The sequence below is a fragment of the Equus quagga genome, chromosome 7 (genome assembly GCF_021613505.1).
Source record: "Equus quagga isolate Etosha38 chromosome 7, UCLA_HA_Equagga_1.0, whole genome shotgun sequence".
Classification (NCBI taxonomy): domain Eukaryota; kingdom Metazoa; phylum Chordata; class Mammalia; order Perissodactyla; family Equidae; genus Equus; species Equus quagga.
Genome location: NC_060273.1, coordinates 19,275,930 through 19,297,217, shown reverse-complemented (window position 1 = coordinate 19,297,217; position 21,288 = coordinate 19,275,930). Strand labels below are relative to the sequence as shown.

Genomic DNA, 21,288 nt, shown 5'->3' with positions numbered 1-21,288 from the left:
CCAACACAGGAGCAGCAAAGTTCGTAAAGCAACTGTTAACAAACCTAGAAGAAGATATTAAAAATAACACAATAATGGTAGGGGACCTCAACACCCCACTCACATCATTGGACAGATCATCCAGACAGAACATCAACAAGGAAACAGTAGAATTAAACGAAAAGCTAAAACAGTTGGACTTAATAGATATATACAGAACACCCCATCCAAAAACAGCAGAATACACATTCTTCTCAAGTGAACACGGAACACTCTCAAGGATATGTTGGGAAACAAGGCAAGCCTCTATAAATTAAAAAAAAAAAATGAACTAATAAGAAGCATCTTTTCTGATCATAATGGTCTAAAGCTAGAAATTAGTTACAAGGAAAAAGCTGAGAAAGAGACAAAGATGTGGAGACTAAAGAATATGCTATTGAACAAGCAATGGAGCATTGAAGAAATTAAAGAAGAAATAAAAAAATATCTGGAGACAAATGAAAATGATAACATGCCATACCAGCTCATACGGGATGCAGTAAAAGCCATATTATGAGGGAAATTCATCGCAATACAGGCACACATTAACAAACAAGAAAAATCCCAAATAAGCAATCTCAAATTACACCTAACTGAATTAGACAAACAAGAACAAATAAAGCCCAAAGTCACCAGAAGGAGAGAAATAATAAAAATCAGAGCAGAAATAAATGCTATTCAAACAAAAAAGGCAGTAGGAAGGATCAATGAAAACAAAGAGCTGGTTCTTTGAGAAGATAGATAAAATTGACAAACTCCTAGCCAGATTTACAAAGAAAAAAAGAAAGCTCAAATAAACAAAATCAGAAATGAAAGAGGAGAAATACCAACATACTCTACAGAAATACAATGGATTATAAGAGAATACTACGAAGAACTGTATGCCAACAAAATGGCTAACCTAGAGAAAATGGATAAATCCTCAGACTCTTACAACCTCCCAAAGCTGAGTCAAGAAGAAATAGACAACCTGAACAGACCGTCACAAGCAAAGAGATTGAAACAGCAATCAAAAGCATCCCAAAGAATAAAACCCCAGGACCAGACAGCTTTCCTGGGGAATTCTAGCAAACTTTCAGAAGATTTAATACCCATCCTTTTCAAGCTATTCCAAAAAATTAGGGAGGATGGAACACTTCCTAACACATTCTACGAGGCCAGCATCACTCTGATACCAAAGCCTGAAAGGGACAGCACAAAAAAGGAGAACTACAGGCCAATATTGCTGATGAACATAGACGCAAAAATTCTCAACAAAATCTTGGCAACCTGAATTCAGCAATTCATCAAAAGGATCATACATCATGATCAAGTGGGATTCATACCACGGACACAGGGATGGTTCAACATCCGCAAATCAATCAATGTGATACACCACATCAACAAATTGAAGAATAAAAACCACATGATCATCTCAATAGCTGCAGAGAAAGCACTTGACAAGATCCAACAGCCATTTATGATAAAAACTATGAACAAAATAGGGATAGAAGGAAATTACCTCAACATAATAAAGGCCATATATGACAAATCCACAGCCAATATCATACTCAATGGGCAAAAACTGAGCACCATCCCCCTGAGAACAGGAACGAGACAAGGATGCCCACTATCATCACTCTTATTCAACATAGTACTGGAGGTTTTGGCCAGAGCAATTAGGCAAGAGAAAAGAATAAATGGAATCCAAATAGGGAGTGAAGAAGTGAAACTCTCGCTGTTTGCACATGACATGAGCTTGTATATAGAAAACCCCCCAAAATCCACTGGAAAACTAATACAAATAATTAACAACTACAGTAAATTTGCAGGGTACAGAGTCAACTTACAAAAATTAGTTGCTTTTCTATACTCCAACAACAAACTTACAGAAAGGGAACTCAAAAATATAATTCCATTTGCCATCGTACCTAAAAAAATAAAGTACCTAGGAATAAATTTAACCAAGGAAGTGAAGGACTTATACAAAGAAAACTAAAAGACATGAGTGAGAGAAATTGATAGTGACTTCAAGAGATGTTAAGAGACTCCTTGCTCATGGATTGGAAGAATAAACACAGGTAAAACGTCCATACCACACAAAGCAATCTACAGATTCAATGCAATCCCTATCAGCATCCCACTGACATTCTTGACGGAGACAGAGCAAGGAATACCAAAATTCATATGGGACAAAGATCTCGAATTGCTAAGGCAATCCTGAGAAAAAAGAACAAAGCTGGAGGTATCACAATCCCTGACTTCAAAATGTACTACAAAGCCATAGTGACCAAAACGGCATGGTACTGGTACAAAAACTGGCACACAGATCGATGGAACAGAACAGAAAGCCCAGAAATAAAACCACACATCTACGGTCAGCTAATCTTCGACAAAGGTGCCAAGAACAGACAATGCAGAAAAGACAGTCTCTTCACTACTATCTCATGACTAGGTACTTAAGGAAAGAACTGGAAATCAATGATTCAGAGAGACTTATGTGCCCCTATGTTCCTTGCAGCATCATTCACAATAGCCAAGACACGGAAGCAAACCAAGTGCCCATCAACTGACAACTGGATAAAGATGTCATATACGTACATACACACACACACATATATATTTTTATACACACACACAGACACACACACACACAATGCAATACTACTCAGCCATAAAAAAAGACAAACTTGTCCCATTCACAACAACGTGGATGGAACTTGAGGGTGTTATGTTAAGTGAAATAAGCCAGACAGAGAAAGGCAAACACCATGTGATTTCACTCATCTGTGGAAGGTAAACACACGAACAAAGAGAACGGTTTACTGGGTACCAGAGGGGAAGAGGGGAGGGAGCTGGGCATAGGGGTAAAGGGGCACACTGATATGGTGACTAACAAATTATAACGGACCACTGACATTTCACAATGTTATAAACTCTTTTGACCTCAATTAGAAAAAAAGAGGAAGATTGGCGGCAGATGTTAGCTCTGGACGAATCTTCATCAGCATAAAGAAATAAAAATAAAAATAATAAACTAGAAATGTGGCTCAAGGCTGTGCACATCACCGAGTTCTCCAACTTCAGAGCAGGAACAAGGAAAAGATCACATAGCAACCTGATAGGAACTAAGTAGAAATTACGTCTAACTAATAGAAAAAGGCTGTCCATTTCTTGCTCCTTGATGAATACGCCAACGTGGAAATCAGAACATATATCTCAGCCATATGTCTTTGTCTTATTTTTCTTCAAGACTGTACAGCATGAACATAGAAATGTTCAGCTTAAAAGTCAGGAGAAGAGTCCTTGAAAGACTTCCATTTGAGGAAACAGAACTATATTTTAGAAAGCTTCTGCTGTGTTTGTGTTCTCAGGAAAATTCAGGAAACTGTTTGCTCTATGAAGCAAGAAATGAAAACTTGTATAAGTTGAGGGACTGAGCTGTAAAGGGAGAGGGTGGCAAGGGAGAAATAGACAAAAAGATAAGGAGGAAGTATTTGGGAAAGAATAAAATTTCCCTTGAGATTACATGCAGCTTAGAAACAATCAAGATCAGTTTTTACATCACTGGGAATTGAATCAATGATGTTGAAGCCATTCTTGAGAAACTCTCTCAGAAAGAAGGAGAGAAAGGAAAAGAGAGAAAATAAGAAGAAGATTCCAGAGATGGAAAAAGATTTTCAATAGAAGAATGATTGGCATGTCTGAGGGAGAGAGCAGAGCAGATGAGAAAAATAATCTTTAAACACATCTCAGAAAAAACTTTCTGCAACTCAAGGAGGGCCCGGATCATCAAAAGGAACACATCAGATATGAGGCCAAATTGATGAGAAAAAAATATGACCATAACACATATTGAGAAAGTTTTGGAACCTCAAGAATAAATAAGATTCTCTAGGGATTTAGGAAGAAAGAGAAAAAAAGGTCACATTGGAATTAGACTGCTCATCTGCAATTCTAGGATACATGGAGCAATGTGTGTGGACAGAGACGAGGGACAAAACTGTGTGAGATAAGCATTCGATACCCAATCTCTCACCCACGAGCGAAGACAAAAACAAAAGGATTTACACTAATGTGCAAAGACTCCCAAGATACACTATTCCATCTAGCAACAATACTAGAAACACAGTTAAAAGATGAGTCAGACTCAGAAAAAATATGAACAACACGTAAAACAGACAAATGGTTAATATCCACAGTGAAGAAGGAGCTCCCAAAACCCAACTAAGAAATTACTAAGGGGTAGGAATAAATAATTGACTGAGAAATAAATACAGATGACCAATAGGCAGCAAGGACACAATCCATTAATTACAAATGAAACTGGCATCGAAATACCATTGGATCAAGAAAACAACAGGAAGAACATCACGTGTGGGAAAGGCCTGTGAAAACAGATACCGGGAAGAACTCTGGGAGAGCCTTTAGGGTCTGGAAGATCAAGACACCTCCCTGAATCCAAAACTCTCCACAGTCATACAATCGACCTCCTCCAAATCATACAGTCAACAAGGAGAACCAACGAAGCCACATAGAAGCAAGCCTGTAGCGTCACAAGATGACCAAGACGACCATAACCTTCAAATGACCTGGAAGTTCAGAAAGAAATGCCAACTTCCAGCCCAGCTCCGACCACTACTGAAAGCCTTTGGCAGAGTGGAGGATTACAAGGTTTAAGACTCCATGGAAAGGACAAGGTCATGGAGGAATCAGATAAAACACATCAAACCACCCTCAAAAGAGGAAGTCCAACACTACCTGCTGAAATACGCAACACAGGCGAAGGACTCGGTAGTCCTGGGCACTGGCCACGAGCACGCTGCTGCAAGGGGAAACGCTCTGGAGGTGTCAGCCTTGGAGAAGCACTGCTTCCAAGGGAGAACCAGAAATTGGCAAAAGAGGTGGTGCTCCTCCGAGACGGGGCCATAAGGAAAGAGGATGGAAGGAAAGAAAAAAGGAATAGGAAGGATTTTGCATAAAGGAAAAAGAAACAAAATATACCCCTTAATTCCCAATAGCGTTATGTTTAAAGAAACTGCGCTTCACCATCCAGACAGAAGTGGGCTCTCTCACACCAGGAACCCTGTCCATATAACATCCAGGAACAGAAAAAAAAAGAAAAAATTCCATACAAAGTTACTGTAAGAAGAAAACAAAGTGAATCATAACATTTCAGTCGTTCAAAATTTCTCCTCTGCTCCTCCAAAAACATGGAGAAAAACTACAGCACAACACTCCACATTTAATTATTTCAAACAAGCATTGGAAGATGTTGAAAAAAGAAAAACAAACATCTAGAATTAGAAAGCCACATATTAAGGCAGAAACGGACACAGCACAGAAATACCGTGAGATCCGATCAATTTCTTTGAAAAGACAACAAGAAATAAACTAAAACTAGAAGGTGCCTTAACAATTCCATACAAGAGGGAGAGCTGCACTCCTCAGAACCCATCTAGACCAACGTTACTATCTGCTTCACGTCTGTCCTTCCAGCAAGACTTGGTTCCAAGGAGCCAAGACCACGTGTGCCAATTCAGCGCCCGACTCCCAGGCACCGCGTCCCCAGGCTGGCCCCGTGCCCGGCACACACCGCCCGTTCCACGAACGCGTGAAGCACACGAAGAGACCCCTCGCTCCGCGCGCCCCACAGCTGTCGCGCGACCTGACGGGCACCTCTTGGCGCACAAGCCTATTCCTCGGGTACACGCTGGGCTCGCCTCGCCTCCCACCAGCCCCCAGGCCCCGGCCCCCAGCCCCACGTCCCCAGGCACCTCTTGCAAACAGAAGCATCTTCGCGGGTGCCGCGCAGGCCCTCGTCGTCTGCGTCGGGCGAGGAAGAAGACCCGGAGCTGAAGGAGGGCCTCCTCAGGCTAGGGCGTGGTGGGCCCCGGCTGCTGTGACACACACCGGGGAAACGAACGAGCCCGGGAGAAGGCGGCAGAGCGCGGCCCGACGACACCCGGCTCCGCCAGGCTCGGCTGACGCAGCTCAGGAACGCCTCCCACTTCGGCGGCCCAGCAACTGTCCGCTCCTCGGCGCCGGCGCTGAGACGCCCACCTGGCAACTTCCCCGCCCCCTCCGGCCGCGGACACGCTCATTGGAGGAGTCCTTTGGCCCCGCCCACACATTCCGGAAGTTCGCCCAGGAGGAAAGCAAACAAATTGTCGCAAGATCATCGCAATCCTTTCGGGGCATTGTAGTCTTTAGGTGCGTAGGCTGTCTCCCGGGTTTCTTTTGTTCCCCCTGAAATTTCTTAAGTATAATTAACTGAGGGCAGAAGAGCTGGTAGAATCCTCAGCAGTGAGGCGAAGGGCAGAGAATCCAGCCTGGGGAAACAAGTGTTAGCATTACAGTCAGTCGGGGGTCAGTCTCATTCCACAATTTAACAAATATTTATTGAGCTCCACTCTGAGCCAGGAACCGTTCTATGGGCTGTGCATACATACCTGCCTTTATGTGAAGGAAGGATTGTGTGGAAAACTAGAGCTACCAGTTGCAAGCATCAATGGCTGAATTTCAGCAACATAATGTTCGGTGAAAGAAGGAAATATAACATTTGTAAAGTTCAAACCAAGCAGAAGTGATATTTAGATAAACATATATATATGATAAAATGCTATACAAAAAAGTAGAAGAATGAGAGAAAAACATCAAGAATCAGATTGTGACCTTTAGGGAGTGGGGAGGGTAGGACACTGGAGGACAAAGAAAGGGAATGAGGGAGGAGTACAGAGACACCTCAATGATTTCTCAAGTGGGGGTAGGTTCACATACATATGTTTCTTTTCTTGCATATTCACGATGTTCATAACAGATATCCTGTACTAGATTCACTGTAAAACATTTTTTGAATAAACAAGAAAAGAAGTGTGCTTGTATATTCCTTTTCATTATCTATTGGGAACCAGGGAATGGATGTACTCAAACTTTAAGAACCTTGAATCACACACACACACACAAGCAAAATAAACAAATAACAACAAAAACTCAATACACATATCTTGGGGCGAGATCAGACATTAAAAGCTATTCAATGGACGAACAAGATCTCATGGATACCCGAAGTAGAAATCACAGTGGGGAAGGCAGAGGTTGGGGAATTTAGCCAGGGGAATGATGAGGAGATGAAATACACCACTTTCTTTGACTCAGCCTCAGCCTAGAGGGTATTGCAAACCACTGAACAAGCACTGTCATCCGGCTCGGCAGCGTACACAGTCCACGCATGTTAGTGGGTAAGAAGTATCAACAACACACAGTAGAAGGTGTGGATCCCATCGGTCTAGAGGGGGAGGCTGAGGGTGACTGGAAGAAGGTGGAGGCAGACGCACCAATACACCTCTGTTGATCGATGAGCAGAGAATACTTGTGCTCTTTGCTGAGCCTTTGATTCAGGAAAACTGGTGATTCAGAGGACTCTGGTGAGTTTTTCACTGAGGGGCCACCCCAAAGGCTTCCTGCAGGTAGGGCCAGCTCATTCCATTTAAGCTCCTGATCAAGGGGCTGGAACTTTATGAAATAGCAGTGGCATCTGGAAATGGCAAGTTTAGCCTTCTCAGGCTGCATGATGCCTCCAAATATGGGACTGCAATGGGGTAGCCCTGAACAATGTCCTAGCCAGAGAAAGGTCACTGCCAGCTAATTTTCATCCTTTGACAAGGTCAAACGAAGAGAAACCGGGGTTTACAATCCCTGTGAACATTAATATTGGGAGCCAGAAGCTGGGCTTGAACCATAGAACTTCTCCCCAAGAGGCTCAAGCGGCATTTGCTGCCTTGGCTGTCCAGGATTGCTTTCTTCTCGAACAACAGCTAGAGTTTATTCTGGAGAACTAAACTCTCCTTTCAGTCCATGTATATCATGTGAGGCTCCATGCCTGGCACTGGGGGCAGAACCTTACTGTGGCCTGGCAATGATACCCAGAACACCCCAGCAATACTTTGGGAGTGTGTATATGTGTGTGTTGGGGCGGGGGAGGGCGGTGACCAGGTTGGTCCAATCAGAATGAATCCAAGGAGTTGACCCGGGAGTTGCTAAGTCTAGAAGAGCTCTCTTTTTGGCTAAACTTGAACCTGGGAAGATGTACCATTGAAGCTACTGAGAGCCATCTTGACATTTCATAAAGGCTGAAAATAATGCTAATAAGAAGACTAATGGAGGCTGGGGCACTGTACAGGCAATTAGTGGTGACCTGAGTTTGGAGTGTGGTAGCTGACAGGAAAATCACCAATGCCTGTGGAAATGGTCAATCAGAAGCAGCTAAATTCAGAAAGATGAAATAAGCTGTCATTAGGTAGTTGCAACTTTACTCCTGAGCTAGGCACCAACTATCCCTCCCTTCCCATCCCCACCTGGTAGTACCTCAGTCAACCATTTTCTTTCTTCTTTGCTGGTTGCATTTTCCTAGTTTTGCGGCTGAGATTTCCTCAATCTTTAACTAGCCGTAGTCTGTTAGAAAGACCATCTTTCTTCCATTGAATAGCTGTTACACCTTTGTCAAAAATCAGTTGGGCATATTTGTTGGGACTATTTCTGGGTTCTTTTTCAGTTCCATTGATGTGTCTATCCCTCTGCAAATACTACAGTCTTGGTTACTGTAGCTGTATGATAAGTTGTGAAACCAGGTAGACTGATGGCTCCCATCAGTCATCTTTTTCAAAATTCTTTTAGCTATTTTAGTTCCTTTGTCTTCCCGTATAAATCTTAGAATTATTTTGTCTATAGCTACAAAAGAATCTTCCTGTATTTTGACGTTACCTGTCTATGTCAGTTTGGAGAGAATTGACATCTTTACTGTGTTCCAATTCAAGAACATCATATATCTCTCAACTTATTTAGCTCTTTGATTTCTTTTCTCAGTCTTGTGTAGTTTTTGGCATACAAGTCTTGGATATGTTTTGTTAGATTTACACCTAAGTCTTTCATTTTTATTAGTGATTGTAACTGTATTTTTAATATTGGGGTCCATGAGTTCATTACTAGTACATAGAAATATACTGACTTTTATATGTTTCTTTTCTACCCTATGACATTGCTGAACTCAATAATCACTTCTAGGAAGAATTACTTTTTAATAACTTCTTGTGGTATAAGGCCCGAAATTAAGATTCAATATTACGAGCTGTCTTGACACCTGATAAATCAAGGGGACTTCAAATGGCCTAACTGCAACTCCCCACTCCTCTGCCCCCTCTTCTCCCACACATAAGGTCCCCTGGCCAAACAACCCTTCTCATCACAGGGAGCAGACACAGTGCCTGCTTGTTCCTGACCTCAGGCTTCAGTTCCCTATCACAGAATCATTCCAACAAACCCATCACACCCTCCTGTGGGAACCAAGGCTCACCTCACCCTCTTGTTACCACAGAGTCCTCTTACTACCCAAACCCCTGCTTGTTCCATCTGTTCACAAGTGCAGTTCCCGTGTGGCCCTGCATGGTGTGTGCTGTCCTCTTCCTGGGGCTGTGAGAATATGTGATAAACTAATAAACTGCTGTCCATCCCTGTGAGTCTAGGGTAGGAATCTCTCTCTTACCAATGGAATAAAGAGGAGGTAAGTAAAACAGTTGGCAACCATATATGACAAATGCACAGCTAATATTATTCTCAATGGAGAAAAACTGACGGCTATCCCTGTAAAAACAGGAACCAGACAAGGATGCCCACTTTCACCACTCTTATTTAACATAGTGTTGGAAGTCCTAGCCAGAGCAATCAGGCAAGAAAAAGAAATAAAAGGGATCCACATTGGAAAAGAAGTGAAACTGTCACTGTTTGCAGATGACATGATTTTATATATTGAAAACCCTATGGAATCCACCAAAAAACTTTTAGAAATAATAAATGAATACAGTAAAGTTGTGGGATACAAAATCAACATACAAAAGTCAGTTGCATTTCTATTCACTAACAATGAAGTAGCAGAGAGAGAAATTAAGACAACAATCTCATTTACAGTTGTAACAAAATACCTAGGTATTTGAATAATATATCTAGGAATAAACTTAACCAAAGAGGTGAAAGACCTGTACACTGAAAACTGTAAAATATTGTTGAAAGAAATGGAAGATACAAAGAAATGGAAAGATATTCCATGCTCTTGGATTAGAAGAATTAACTTAGTTAAATGTCCATACTCTCTAAAGCAATCTACAGATTCAATGCAATTTCTATCAAAATTCCAATGACATTTTTCACAAAACTAGAAAAAGGAGGGCCAGCCCGGTGGCGCAGTGGTTGAGTTCGCATGTTCCATTTCTTGGTGGACTGGGGTTTGCAGGTTTGGATCCCAGGTGCGGACATGGTACCGCTTGGCAAAGCCATGCTGTGGTAGGCGTCCCATGTATAAAGTAGAGGAAGATGGGCATAGATTTTTGCTCAGGGCCAGTCTTCCTCAGCAAAAAGAGGAAGATTGGTAGTAGTTAGCTCAGGGCTAATATTCCTCAAAAAAAAAAAAAAGAACAAAGAATCCTAAAATTTATATGGAATCACAAAAGACCCCAAATAGCCAAAGGAATCCTGAGAAAAAAGAACAAAGCTAGAGGCATCACAATCCTTGACTTCAAAACATCCTGCAAAGCTATAGTAACCAAAACAGCATGGTACTGGTGCAAAAACAGACACATAGATTAATGGAACAGAATTGAGAGCCCAGAAATAAACCCACACAGATATGGACAGCTAATTTTTGACAAGGGAGACAAAAGCATACAATGGAGAAAAGAAAGTCTCTTCAATAAATACTATTGGGAAAATTGGACAGCCACATGCAAAATAATGAGAGTAGACCATTATCTTACACCATACACAAAAATTAACTCAAAATAGATTAAAGACTTGAATGTGAGACATGAAACTTCTAGAAGGAAACAGACAGTACAGTCTTCGACATCAACCAGCAGCATATTTTCAAGAACCATGTCTGACTGGGCAAGAGAAATAATAGAAAAACTAAACAAATGAGACTACATCAAACTAAAAACCTTCTGCAAGGCAAAGGAAACCATCATCAAAATGAAAAGTCAGTCTAACAATTGGGAGATATTTGCAAACCATGGATCTGATAATATCCAAAATATATAAAGAATTCATACATTTCAACAACAAAAAAACTAACAACCCAATTAAAAAATGAGCAAAAGATGTGAACAGACATTTCTCCAAATAATATATGCAGATGGCCAACAGGCACGTGAAAAGACATTCAACATCACTAACTACCAGGGAAATGCAAATCAAAACTACAATGAGATATCACTCATGCCTGTCAGAATGGCTATAATTAACAAGATAGGAAACAATAAGTGTTGGAGAGGGTGTGGAGAAAAGGGAACTCTCATACACTACTAGTGGGAGTGCAAAATGGTGCAGCCGCTATGGAAAACAGTATGGAGAGTCCTCAAAAAATTAAGACTAGAACTACCATACGAACCAGCTATTCCACTGCTGGGTATTTATCCAAAGAACATGATACATGAATGCGTAAAGATAGATGCACTCCTACGTTCATTATTCATAATAGCCAAGACTTGGATGCAAGGTAGGTGCCCATCAAAGGATGAATGGATAAAGGAGATGTGGTATATATACACAACTGAATACTACTCAGACATAAAAAAGGATGAAATCTGGCCATTTGTGACAACATGGATGGACCTTGAGGGTATTATGCTAAGTGAAATAAGTCAGAGGGAGAAGGTCAAATACCGGTATTATCTCACTCATAAATAGAAGATAACAACAACAACAAACAAACACATACAGACAGAGATTGGATTGGTGGTTATCAGAAGGGTGGAAGGTGAAAGGGGTGATTAGGCACGTGGTGGGTGGTGAACATGATGTAATCTACACAGAAATTGAAATATAATGATGTACACCTGAAATTAAAAAAAACTCGCAGATAAGGGGGGGCTACTGTAAGTATCAGTTGACTTGATGGGAACTAAGTGCTTTAACAGAGAGCAGAATGTTCAGAGTAAGTAATAACCGTATCCACACAACATTGAACATTCTTTATAAAATTGTAAAAAATAATTAAAAATGAATAAATATAAAATCAATCATCATATGTCAAATTTAAACAAACTGTTTCTTGAAAACATAAGTATGACCTGATTTCATCAGATATAGTTATTGTACAGTATACTTTGTTTTAGGTAAAACGTCTTAATCACTACATAATGGAATATATCCAATAGTCAAAAAATGACTATGTCTCAGTGTATTCCACATAAAGAGTGGGTACTTTGTAGACAGATAATATTTTAATTAAGATTTTGCATTTTTCTTGTGATCTTTACATATAACTAATGTAAGAATGGGAAATAAATAAATAATGAGAAAGAGAAAAAACTTCCCATTATTTGTTTTCTCTGTTCTTTGAAAATGCCAAGCTTAGTACATTTAAATGAATAAAAGAAGTATAATTTTTCAAATATTAAAAAAACAATAAAAATAAATAAAACAGTTGGCATCACAAGGAGGATGGCCCAACCTCACCTGAGGACACCTGGGCAGTGCTCACTAACTACTCCTTTGCTCACTATCGGGGTCATTGGCAGCAGTTACTATCTGGGGAGTGAGGGCCCATTGCTGGCCAGCTTGGGCTTTAGCTCATGTTCTGTTCTCTCAAGTGGATGCTGCCATCTCTTCTCACCCCAGTGTCTCATTCTTCCCCAGAAAGCGAGACCTATTCTTAGTTGACTCTATCCCAGAGTGAGGTGCCATCAGGTGTGGCCTGTGTCTGGCAGGTGGTCTCCCGGCCTCCTACCAGAGGGCAGCGACAACACAACCTCCTAACTGGTGGATGCTTGAGTTCCATTTCCTGAATCTCAGGCTGATGCTCCTTAGTCACTGTGTCTAGTCTGATGACCATCAGTGCCTGCTTGGGGCGGTCACAGAGACACTGTTTGGGAAAGTGTCCCCCCAGCACAGTCCTGGGGATGACCCCTTGTTTGGCTTGAGGAAAGGAGAAGGCCATGACCCCACGAAGATTTCAGAATGACTCCCTGGTTCCCTCCAGAGTCAGGGCTGTTCAGGCAAAGGCAGTGAGCTCAGCCATCTCCTGTGCTGCTGCTCATCATGCTGCTGTCAGGGGCTCTCCAGACCCATAAGGGTTTCGAGGTCCATGAGCATGGGAGCCCATGGCCCAGGCACAGATCAAAAAAAACAAGTGTCTATGGGGGAGTGTTTGGTATTCTACTTTTCTCCCAATGGGAAACCCCCAACCAGCACACTTGGGCTTTGCTTAGCATTGTTCCTGACCAGCATGCCAAAGGACTAATCTGGTCATCAAGGGGCTTGAGGCCCCCACCTTGGCCATAGACAAAATGACCTCCTGGATGTGGACTTCAACACTGGGGAGATTGACTGGTATTCCTGGAGGGAAAGGACACTTGTCTTTGAGGCCCAACACCTGGTTCCTTTCCACATAACCACCCAGAAGGTCTGCCCACATGTCATTGGATGGAGAAGCACAAAAGCTGTGACTCTCCAGGCAAAAATATCCAGAGGGAATATGTACAGAGAGAAGGTAGGGGGAGGGAAGCAGTGCCCAGGGGGGGAAAGGTTGGGCTGCAGCAGAAGATGGCTTCCACCCCTCAACGTCTGGATGGTGGGGAGCCCTGGACTCCTCCAATGCACCCTGTCGCCTAAGTCTGGGTGGCACAAAAGTCTGATCCTCAGGGTTATGGGGAAAACAATGCACAGCACCCCTGTGGCACAGTGAAGGTGTTAATTCAAACCTGACTTAAATACAACCATTGCTGTGAGAGAGGCCCTAACCCTGATGCTCCCGACCTGAGCCTCTCTGGAGGGAAAACTGATAAACAAGAGCAGGGCAGAAAGACACTGCCCCAGCCCCAAGTACATCCTGTGACCATCAGACCAATCAAAAGATAAATGAAGGAGAGAAACCTAGATACATGCGGAGGAAGCAATCACACAAAAGAACTAATTCCAGAAAGGCTCACAATTTGTCCCAACGGAAATCAAAAATTTAATAAATTGATTTATGTGGCAAAAAGATAAAGGGTTCTGACTAGCCTTTGTGTCTCCACAACGTCAGATCTGAACTAACTTAAACATCTGCTAAAATGCACCACTTGGCAAACCTTCACAGACCTTACACCAGGGCTCAAATTACAGTTATACTTAGTGTGATAAGTATGTTTTCTGGTTTCTCTTTTTAATGCTTTCACATCTGAGGCCTTGCTGACCTTGTAGGGACTGTCCCTGCCAGGGTTAACCAGTTCCTGGAAATAGCAAATGACTCCACAGTGTACTCCTTTCATAGGTAATCATCTACAGTCAACACCGTCAAACCCCTCTTCTATGAGGCTCTTCCACTCTGGGCCACTATTCCCTTGCCCTCATCACCCTAGGGACAGGGACTAGACAACTAGGGACACCACTCTGCCCCAAGTCCACTGAAATGATTCAAACTAGCCAGTCCTACACCTGTTTTCGCTGCCTCACTCCTAACTTCCTGTGGAATCCACAAGAAAGGCTCTTGCCCATGTTTTCCCCTCGCTCCTTCTGCCTCCTGATTGACCCTAGTGCGGCCCTGTGTGGTCCTCCACAGTGTGCCCTGCCTCCTGTTGCTTGGAATCTGTGAAGACAGAAAACTTCTTCCTTCATGACAGTTATTTCTGTATCTTTGTGTCTGATTGTACTTGATAGACACAAATCCTGGTATCCTTAAAAAACCTGGGATCCCACTACATTTACACATGGCTGAATGTTTTGCTATTATAGATTTGGCTAATATCTTCTATTCACTGCCTGTTTCAACATCCTCTCACCACAGTTTGTCATCACCTCTGAGGGGACACGTTTTTACCTTATTACCCACAGGGACCTAAGCCGTTCTGCTCTCACAGGCAGTCTTTGCAGACAGGACCCTCACCAGATCCCCCTTTCTCCAGGAGTACACGTATGACACGATGTTTATGACCTCCTCCTTTGAGGACATTTGTTTGACACACTTGTTAAGGACATACAACTCCAACATCTTTTAGTCCTTTTTTAGTTCCGAAGCCAACATAGTCCTTGTCTAAAAGTTTTACTTAAGCTCATTTGTGCTGTTTCTTGTAAATTAGCCCAGCTTCAGTGGGGACCCCCTCCAACAAAAGACTCTAGAAACTGTGCAAATTAAAATCAACAGGCACTCCCACTAAAGCCCTCAGAGACTCTTGTGGTGATGAGGGTTCGGCAACCTCCTCTCATGCTCCCTGGAGTCTCTGGAAAATCTAGGACGTGCCTAAGTTGTCTGTGGGTTCCTGATGCAAGAAGCCCCTCTCCTTGGCTCTGCACTGCACAGTATTAGATCATGAGTTACTGGCCATACACTGAGCTCTTTTGGAAACAGAGTCTCTCTCAGTCCCGGAGCCTCCATACCAAGCTGCCCATTATTCCTTGGGTCATGGAAGTAGCACCCCACAAGTTCAGGAAGGTTACCAAGGCCTCCTTGCAATAGGATGGATCCAAACCTGGGCCCTGTGGCACATCCTATCTGCTGGAAGGGGTGGCCTCGCCTGTCATCACCCCACTGCCAGATGCCATGGTGCTGGAGGATGTCACCCCTCCCCCAGTTGCCTTGGTACCTTGGGCTTCCCTTGGAATCAACAGAGTGAACATCAATGAGAGTTCATACACTTGAGGTTGTTGATGACCACCACTATCTCCTGGTCAAGTGCCAACTTCACTTCCAAGGGAAACACTTCTCATCCTCCCTAAAGGTCTCAGTCATCACCAAGTTGCAAATTGATGTCATGACATCAGAGAGTCAATTGTGGTAAAAAGCCTGAAATGAAGATTCAATATTAAGTGTGGTCTTGACATCTGGTAAAATCCAGGGACCTCAAATGGCTTACCTGCAAGTTCCCCTCCCTCTCTGCTCCCACACTTAAGGTCCCCTCGCCAAATGACGCCTTTATCACAGGGACCAGGCACAGTTGCTCCCCAAGTAGTAGGCTCCAGTACCCTGCCCACCTATGAAATTACTCAAATAAGCCAATCAAACCCTCCTGCGGGAACCAGGGGTCCCCTCCGCCCTCTTGTTACTACAAAATCTGCCCCCTACAGCCCTGCTTCTTTACTCTCTTCCCCAGCACACTCCCCATGTGGCTCCACATGTTGTGCAGTGTCCTCCCCTGGGCTGTCTGTTTACCTGACTACTAAACTGCTTTTGAGGTCATCTGCTCAGCATTCAACCATCCCCATCACCTTAGGGTGGGTGGGAATCCTTCCCTCACCTTCCAGCTCAAGAAGAGGCAAATTAAACACTTCTGGTGGGCACATTCTTGAAGGAATTACCCTGCCATGATTAGTCTCATGGGCTTGAAGTCATTTGAGTAAGAACCTGTTTGGGGTCTGCAGAAAGTCCCATGTGGCGGGAGGGTGGCCCGTGTGTGGGTGACGAGCAGGGAGGAAGGCTGCAGAGGCAAGGCCTTGGAGATTCTGCTAAAGTTTGCCCTGCAGGCAATGGAGAACCCTGAATTAATTTAAAACACGCAAGTGATGAAACCACACACAAACTCAGGATCGTTTCCCAGAGACACAGCAGAGCCAATCGCCATAACATCAGAATTGTAGCAAGGAAAGAGGTTTATGATCAAAAGGCAGCTGGACAGGGAGGTGGGAATAAAACATAAATCCATCTTCTCAAAGGAAAAATGTTGGGGTTTTTATCTAGGGTTTTGGGTATGGGAGGGAGTAGGAGAGCGTTAGGGGCTGAAGTTTTAAGAGTCCTCTGCTCAGGTGCAACTGTCATTCATGTTCATCATGGCTCACACATGCAAATCCACTGGGGTGGAGGTATTGCATGAAGTGGATCTTTGTCTGTGGCGTGGAAAGTTCGAGATTGGGTATTTCAGCTTCTCGATGCATCTGCACAAAGTCTAGTCAGGCGGGGGCCGGGGGGCTGCCATAAAGCTGCTCTCTGATCTGCCGTCTTTCTGTTGTTCTGCAAAACAACCTCAGAAACTTTGGTTACTTTCTTTCCCACGTCCACCTTGTAGGGGCCGGGCACCGTGTCAGTAACAGCAGATTTTCCGTCTTGGCTCACCCTCCCAGCACAGTGGAGGATGGATTCAAGGGGGCGGGGGCCAAGAGGGCAGCCGGCAAGATCAGTAAGGAGTCTACTGTGCCAGTCCATGCAAGAGACAGGAAGGCATGCGGCAGAGCAGCGGGGATGGCAAAGAAGGGAAGGCGCTCGGCTCTGTTTGGGAGTTGGTAGGCTGCGAAGTGGGTGAGACAGAGAGCTCAAGCGTGGCTCTGAGGCCTCTCGCTCTTGGGTGATGAGATGGGCAGAGGTTTTTTGAGGTGATGAAAGGAATGTAAGAGGAGGAGGAGGGTTTTGTTGGATACCAGGCTTCCTTTTAGACGTGTCGGTTTTGAGAAGACTTTGGCCATCCTGAGAGGTGTGTCCAGCAGACAGTTAGATAAAGCAGTGTGGAGTCAGGAGAAGGGTGAGTTTAGTCGCAGGGATTCAGAAGCCCTGGGCATCCAGGTGAGAGCCGAATCGTAGGAGTGGATAAGCTTGCCCCCTGACCACAGGGAGAGTGAGAAGATCCTGCTCTCTGAAGACAACGCCTTAGAGAATGTAGCCCTTTAAGAAGTGGTCAGAAGGAGCAGCCACAAAGGAGACTGAGAAAGAAGGGTCTGAGGTTAGGAAGGGCACCTGGGGAGAGGGGCATCCCTCAAATAAAGAGGGTGGAGAGAATTTTTAAAGACTGAAGATGTGGGCAGCATCCATCAGACACTACACAGAGTTGAGGTAAATAAAGGACTAAAGAGTGTGCATTTGAAAATTCCTAGGACATTAATGAGACAAGATTTTGTGAATCTTTCAAGAATTCATGACAGGTGAGATGATGACAAGGAATAAAGTATGTCCGCAGGTTCTTAGCCGTGAAAGGTAGAGAGATAAGGTGGTAGCTGGAGGAGCAGAAAGGAGAGGAGTAGATACTGGGAGAGACACGGTATGCTCTTGTGCTTAGGGAAAGAGACAGGCTAAACATAAAGCATATGGAAGATTAATGGAATGAGGTCTTTGAAAAAGTCTGAATAGTTAGTTCCTAGAGTACAATGGAGCCATGACCCTGGAACTGCAAAACTGGATCCCTTTTCCTGTAAAACAAAAGGGAAAGAGTAGAGCTGGATGGGAAGAAATAGAAAGATGGCTGACTCTAGGAAGGGGGTGCAGGAAGCAGAGGATTCCTGACTACCTGGCCTCTGATGTCTTGATGACGGTATAGGGATGATCATGCTTGAGGAAGGCGATAGGGATTTGGAGGGGCTGTTGAGGAAACGGGCAGGGGAGTTGACCACAGACCTTTGATAGGATTTGGGGCAGAAACGGCTTCAATGCCCATCACGAGGCGCTAGTTCAATAAATTAAGATATATCCATAAAATAGCTGCTCCTTTTAAAAAGAACAAGATGGAATTCATTCATATTAGGAAAGATCTCTGAGGTCTAGTGACTTTCTTACAAAAGTTAGGCAGAGAATAGTAGCCCCCCATACATACAAACATACATCCATGTCTAAAAGGCCCAGGAGAACCCAGGTTACCAAGAGTGGTTTCCAGGTAATAGAAAGAGGAGTAGGACTGAGGCCGGAAAACTGAACTTCCATTTTGAAATTTTTTTGCATCTTGCACTTTCACGCTGTTTACCTTTTGTCTTATACAAGGAGTGTGCACTGATGTCTTTTATAATTTTTGAGTGTTAACACAAGATACAGCTCTAATCACCCAACGTAAACCTAAATAAATCGCTGCTCCTTGTAGACAAAGAAAGCATTATAAATAATATTGAAAGTGTCCTTGACCACAGCCTCCAATCACACCAATGCCCACTCTCCCTAGAAGTAACTTCTGGTTTCAGTTGGGCGAATATCTTAAAAGACAGTTTTTTAAAAAGTATGAACATTATTTCTATGAAACTTAAGTAAGGCTGCAAAGAAACCTGTGACCTTTACCACAAGGCCACTTTGTGCTAAGGAACCCGCAGCGAGTGACTGGCTTTCCTGAAAGCATCGTCTCCTCTGAAGCTTGGGGAGCCTCTATGGCTTTGACAGGCCTTTGAGCCACACAGCAGCACTCTTGGCAGGTGGCAGCAGCAAAGGTGTGCCGTGGGCACGACATCAGTCACGGCGTCTAAAAGAAGATGCCCAGACCCTCTGGTTCCGGGGCCGGGTGGGTTGATGAGAGACACGGCTGGGGAGCAGGGATTCCCGTCCGATCTTCTGGGGGTGGCTGTGAGGGTGGTTCTAAGAAGAGGTGGAACATTCTTAGCCAGTTTCTTCCTTGCGGGTGCATCTGGATGCTTCCTGTGCTGAGCGGGGAGCTGTCGTGGTGGAGAAGCTCCCTGAGACTCAGCTTCTAGAAAATTCACAAAAAGCTCCGAGAAGGAACTCTTGAGCTCGGATTGCGGGTTGGGTCTCCGAGGCGTGTCGGGGGCACTGTGGGATCCGAGCCGCCGGGTCACCCATCTGGTAAGGCCGCCCTGCTCTTCCTGCAGCAACTGCTCCATTTCCTCCCTTTCCACACCCAGGGTGCTTCCCATCCGTCGGAACGCTTCCCGGCGTTCGTGTCTGGCACTTTGCAAGGCGTCCGTGAAGAGCTTTCTCAGGAGGGCCTTGTCTGCTTTTCCTTCCAGGGTGCTCACTAAGTTGGTCCACTTCTTTTGGACGTCCTCCAGCACTTCCTGTCGGGCCTCGTTTTGTCGCTGCAGTTCTCCGATCTGCTCCTCCTGCAGGCGCGAGGCGGCTTGCGCTCTCTCCAGCCGTCCCTGCAGCGACCTCAGCTTCCCTTCCAGGCCATCTGCCTTTTGCATCCATTCGGCCAGGACCACCTTCAGGTTGGCCAGGGCTCCGGCGTGCTGCTTCTCTGCTTCCCGGGAGGCGGACAGCTGGAGGGCAGTCTCCTCTTTCTGCTCGGTGACCTCAGTCAGTTGTTCCTTCAGGGACCCGACCCGGGCAGCGGCCCGCTGGCTCGCCTTCTGCATGGCGTGGGAAGATGACAGGAGCCTCTCCTCTAGCGCCATGACTTTCCTCCTGAGTTGAGCCGCTCTGCCTTCTGCCAGCCGCGCTGCCCAGAGATGCGAGTCTTGGCATTCTGAAGCCTGCGTCCGAGACCTCCCCAGCTCCTGGCCTAAGCGCGCTTCCTTGTCCCGCAAAAGGTGAACCTCCTCCCGGAGGGCGCAGTTTTCCACTCGTTCCTGTCTCAGCGCCAGCGCCGCCTCATCTCTCTCCCGTTGAAAGAGAATGCTCTTTTCCTGCATGGAGGTCACTGCATTGAAAAGCTGGCTTAATTCCCCAGCCCGGCCCTGTTCTTTTTCTCTCAGGAGGCACTCAAAGGCCAGAGCCTTCGTCTTCACGGAGACGCATTCGAATTCCTTCTCCCTCAGCATCATAGAGAGGCGCATATTCGTCTCTTGTAAGGCTTAGGTTTTCGGTGTCCTTCTCCCTGGACCTTTCCAGTAGTTTTGCATTTTCCTGTTTGACTTGGCACGCATCCGCTTCCAGATGGACTATTCTCTCCTTCAGGTTTGTCACCGCCTGCCTCAAAAGTTCGTTCATTTCGCTCGCTTGGGTCGTGAGGTTTTCCCTCAGAGAAAGGAATTCCTCCCTTTGCGCCTCGATTAAGAGCTCTTTGTCCTCCAGCGTGTTCTGTAAAGCCTCTTGTTTCTCCTTGAGCCGCTGAATTTCGGAATCCGTCTGTGCCTGTCGTTTTCTCTCCAGTTCCGAGGTGGCGGCCATCGCCTCGGACAGTCTCTCAGTCTCCTCCTGGAGGCTTCTGATGGCTGCGTCCTTTTCCTCCATGGCTTTCGTTAAGGCTTCCATCTCTGCTGGCGGCCCTTTCGAAGACTCGCCCACCGCCTCGGACTTAATTGCCTCCTGAGAGCCAGCTGCCTCGGAAGTAAGCGATGATGCCAGGACCTCCGCACCACCGCCACCTGTGCGCGTGGCAGCGCGTGTGGGCAGAAAGGACCCAGGGCTCTGACTGCCGCCAAGCGCCTCCCACGCTCCCTCCTGTCCTGCGTCCGGGGATTTTCCCAGCCGGCTTGGAGAACACTCGGAGGGCCAAGGTACGTGGGGACCCGCCTCCACCTGCAGAGTTCCGACGAGTGTGTTTGGACACACGTCGGCCCCCTGCGCGGAAGCACGACCCTCCTGAGCACCCTGACCATTGCCATCCCCCACACAGTCGCCGGGGTCCTTGCCCCGCCGCCTCGCCCCCCTCTTCCTGTGGCCCTGCCTGGAGAACCGGTCCCCGG

General features: G+C 45.1%; 1 protein-coding gene across 1 annotated transcript in view; it reads right to left on the bottom strand.

The window, feature by feature from the left end:
• LCMT1 (leucine carboxyl methyltransferase 1) overlaps positions 1–12,985 on the bottom strand; it is a 75,504-nt gene extending 62,519 nt beyond the window's left edge. The window contains exons 1-2 of the mRNA XM_046666445.1: positions 12,776–12,985; positions 5,775–6,079 (exon numbers count right to left, since the gene is read on the bottom strand). Of these exons, the coding sequence (XP_046522401.1) occupies positions 5,775–6,079; positions 12,776–12,985 (515 nt within the window). The remainder of the gene's footprint in view (positions 1–5,774; positions 6,080–12,775) is intronic.
• Between the last annotated feature and the right edge of the window lie 8,303 nt (positions 12,986–21,288).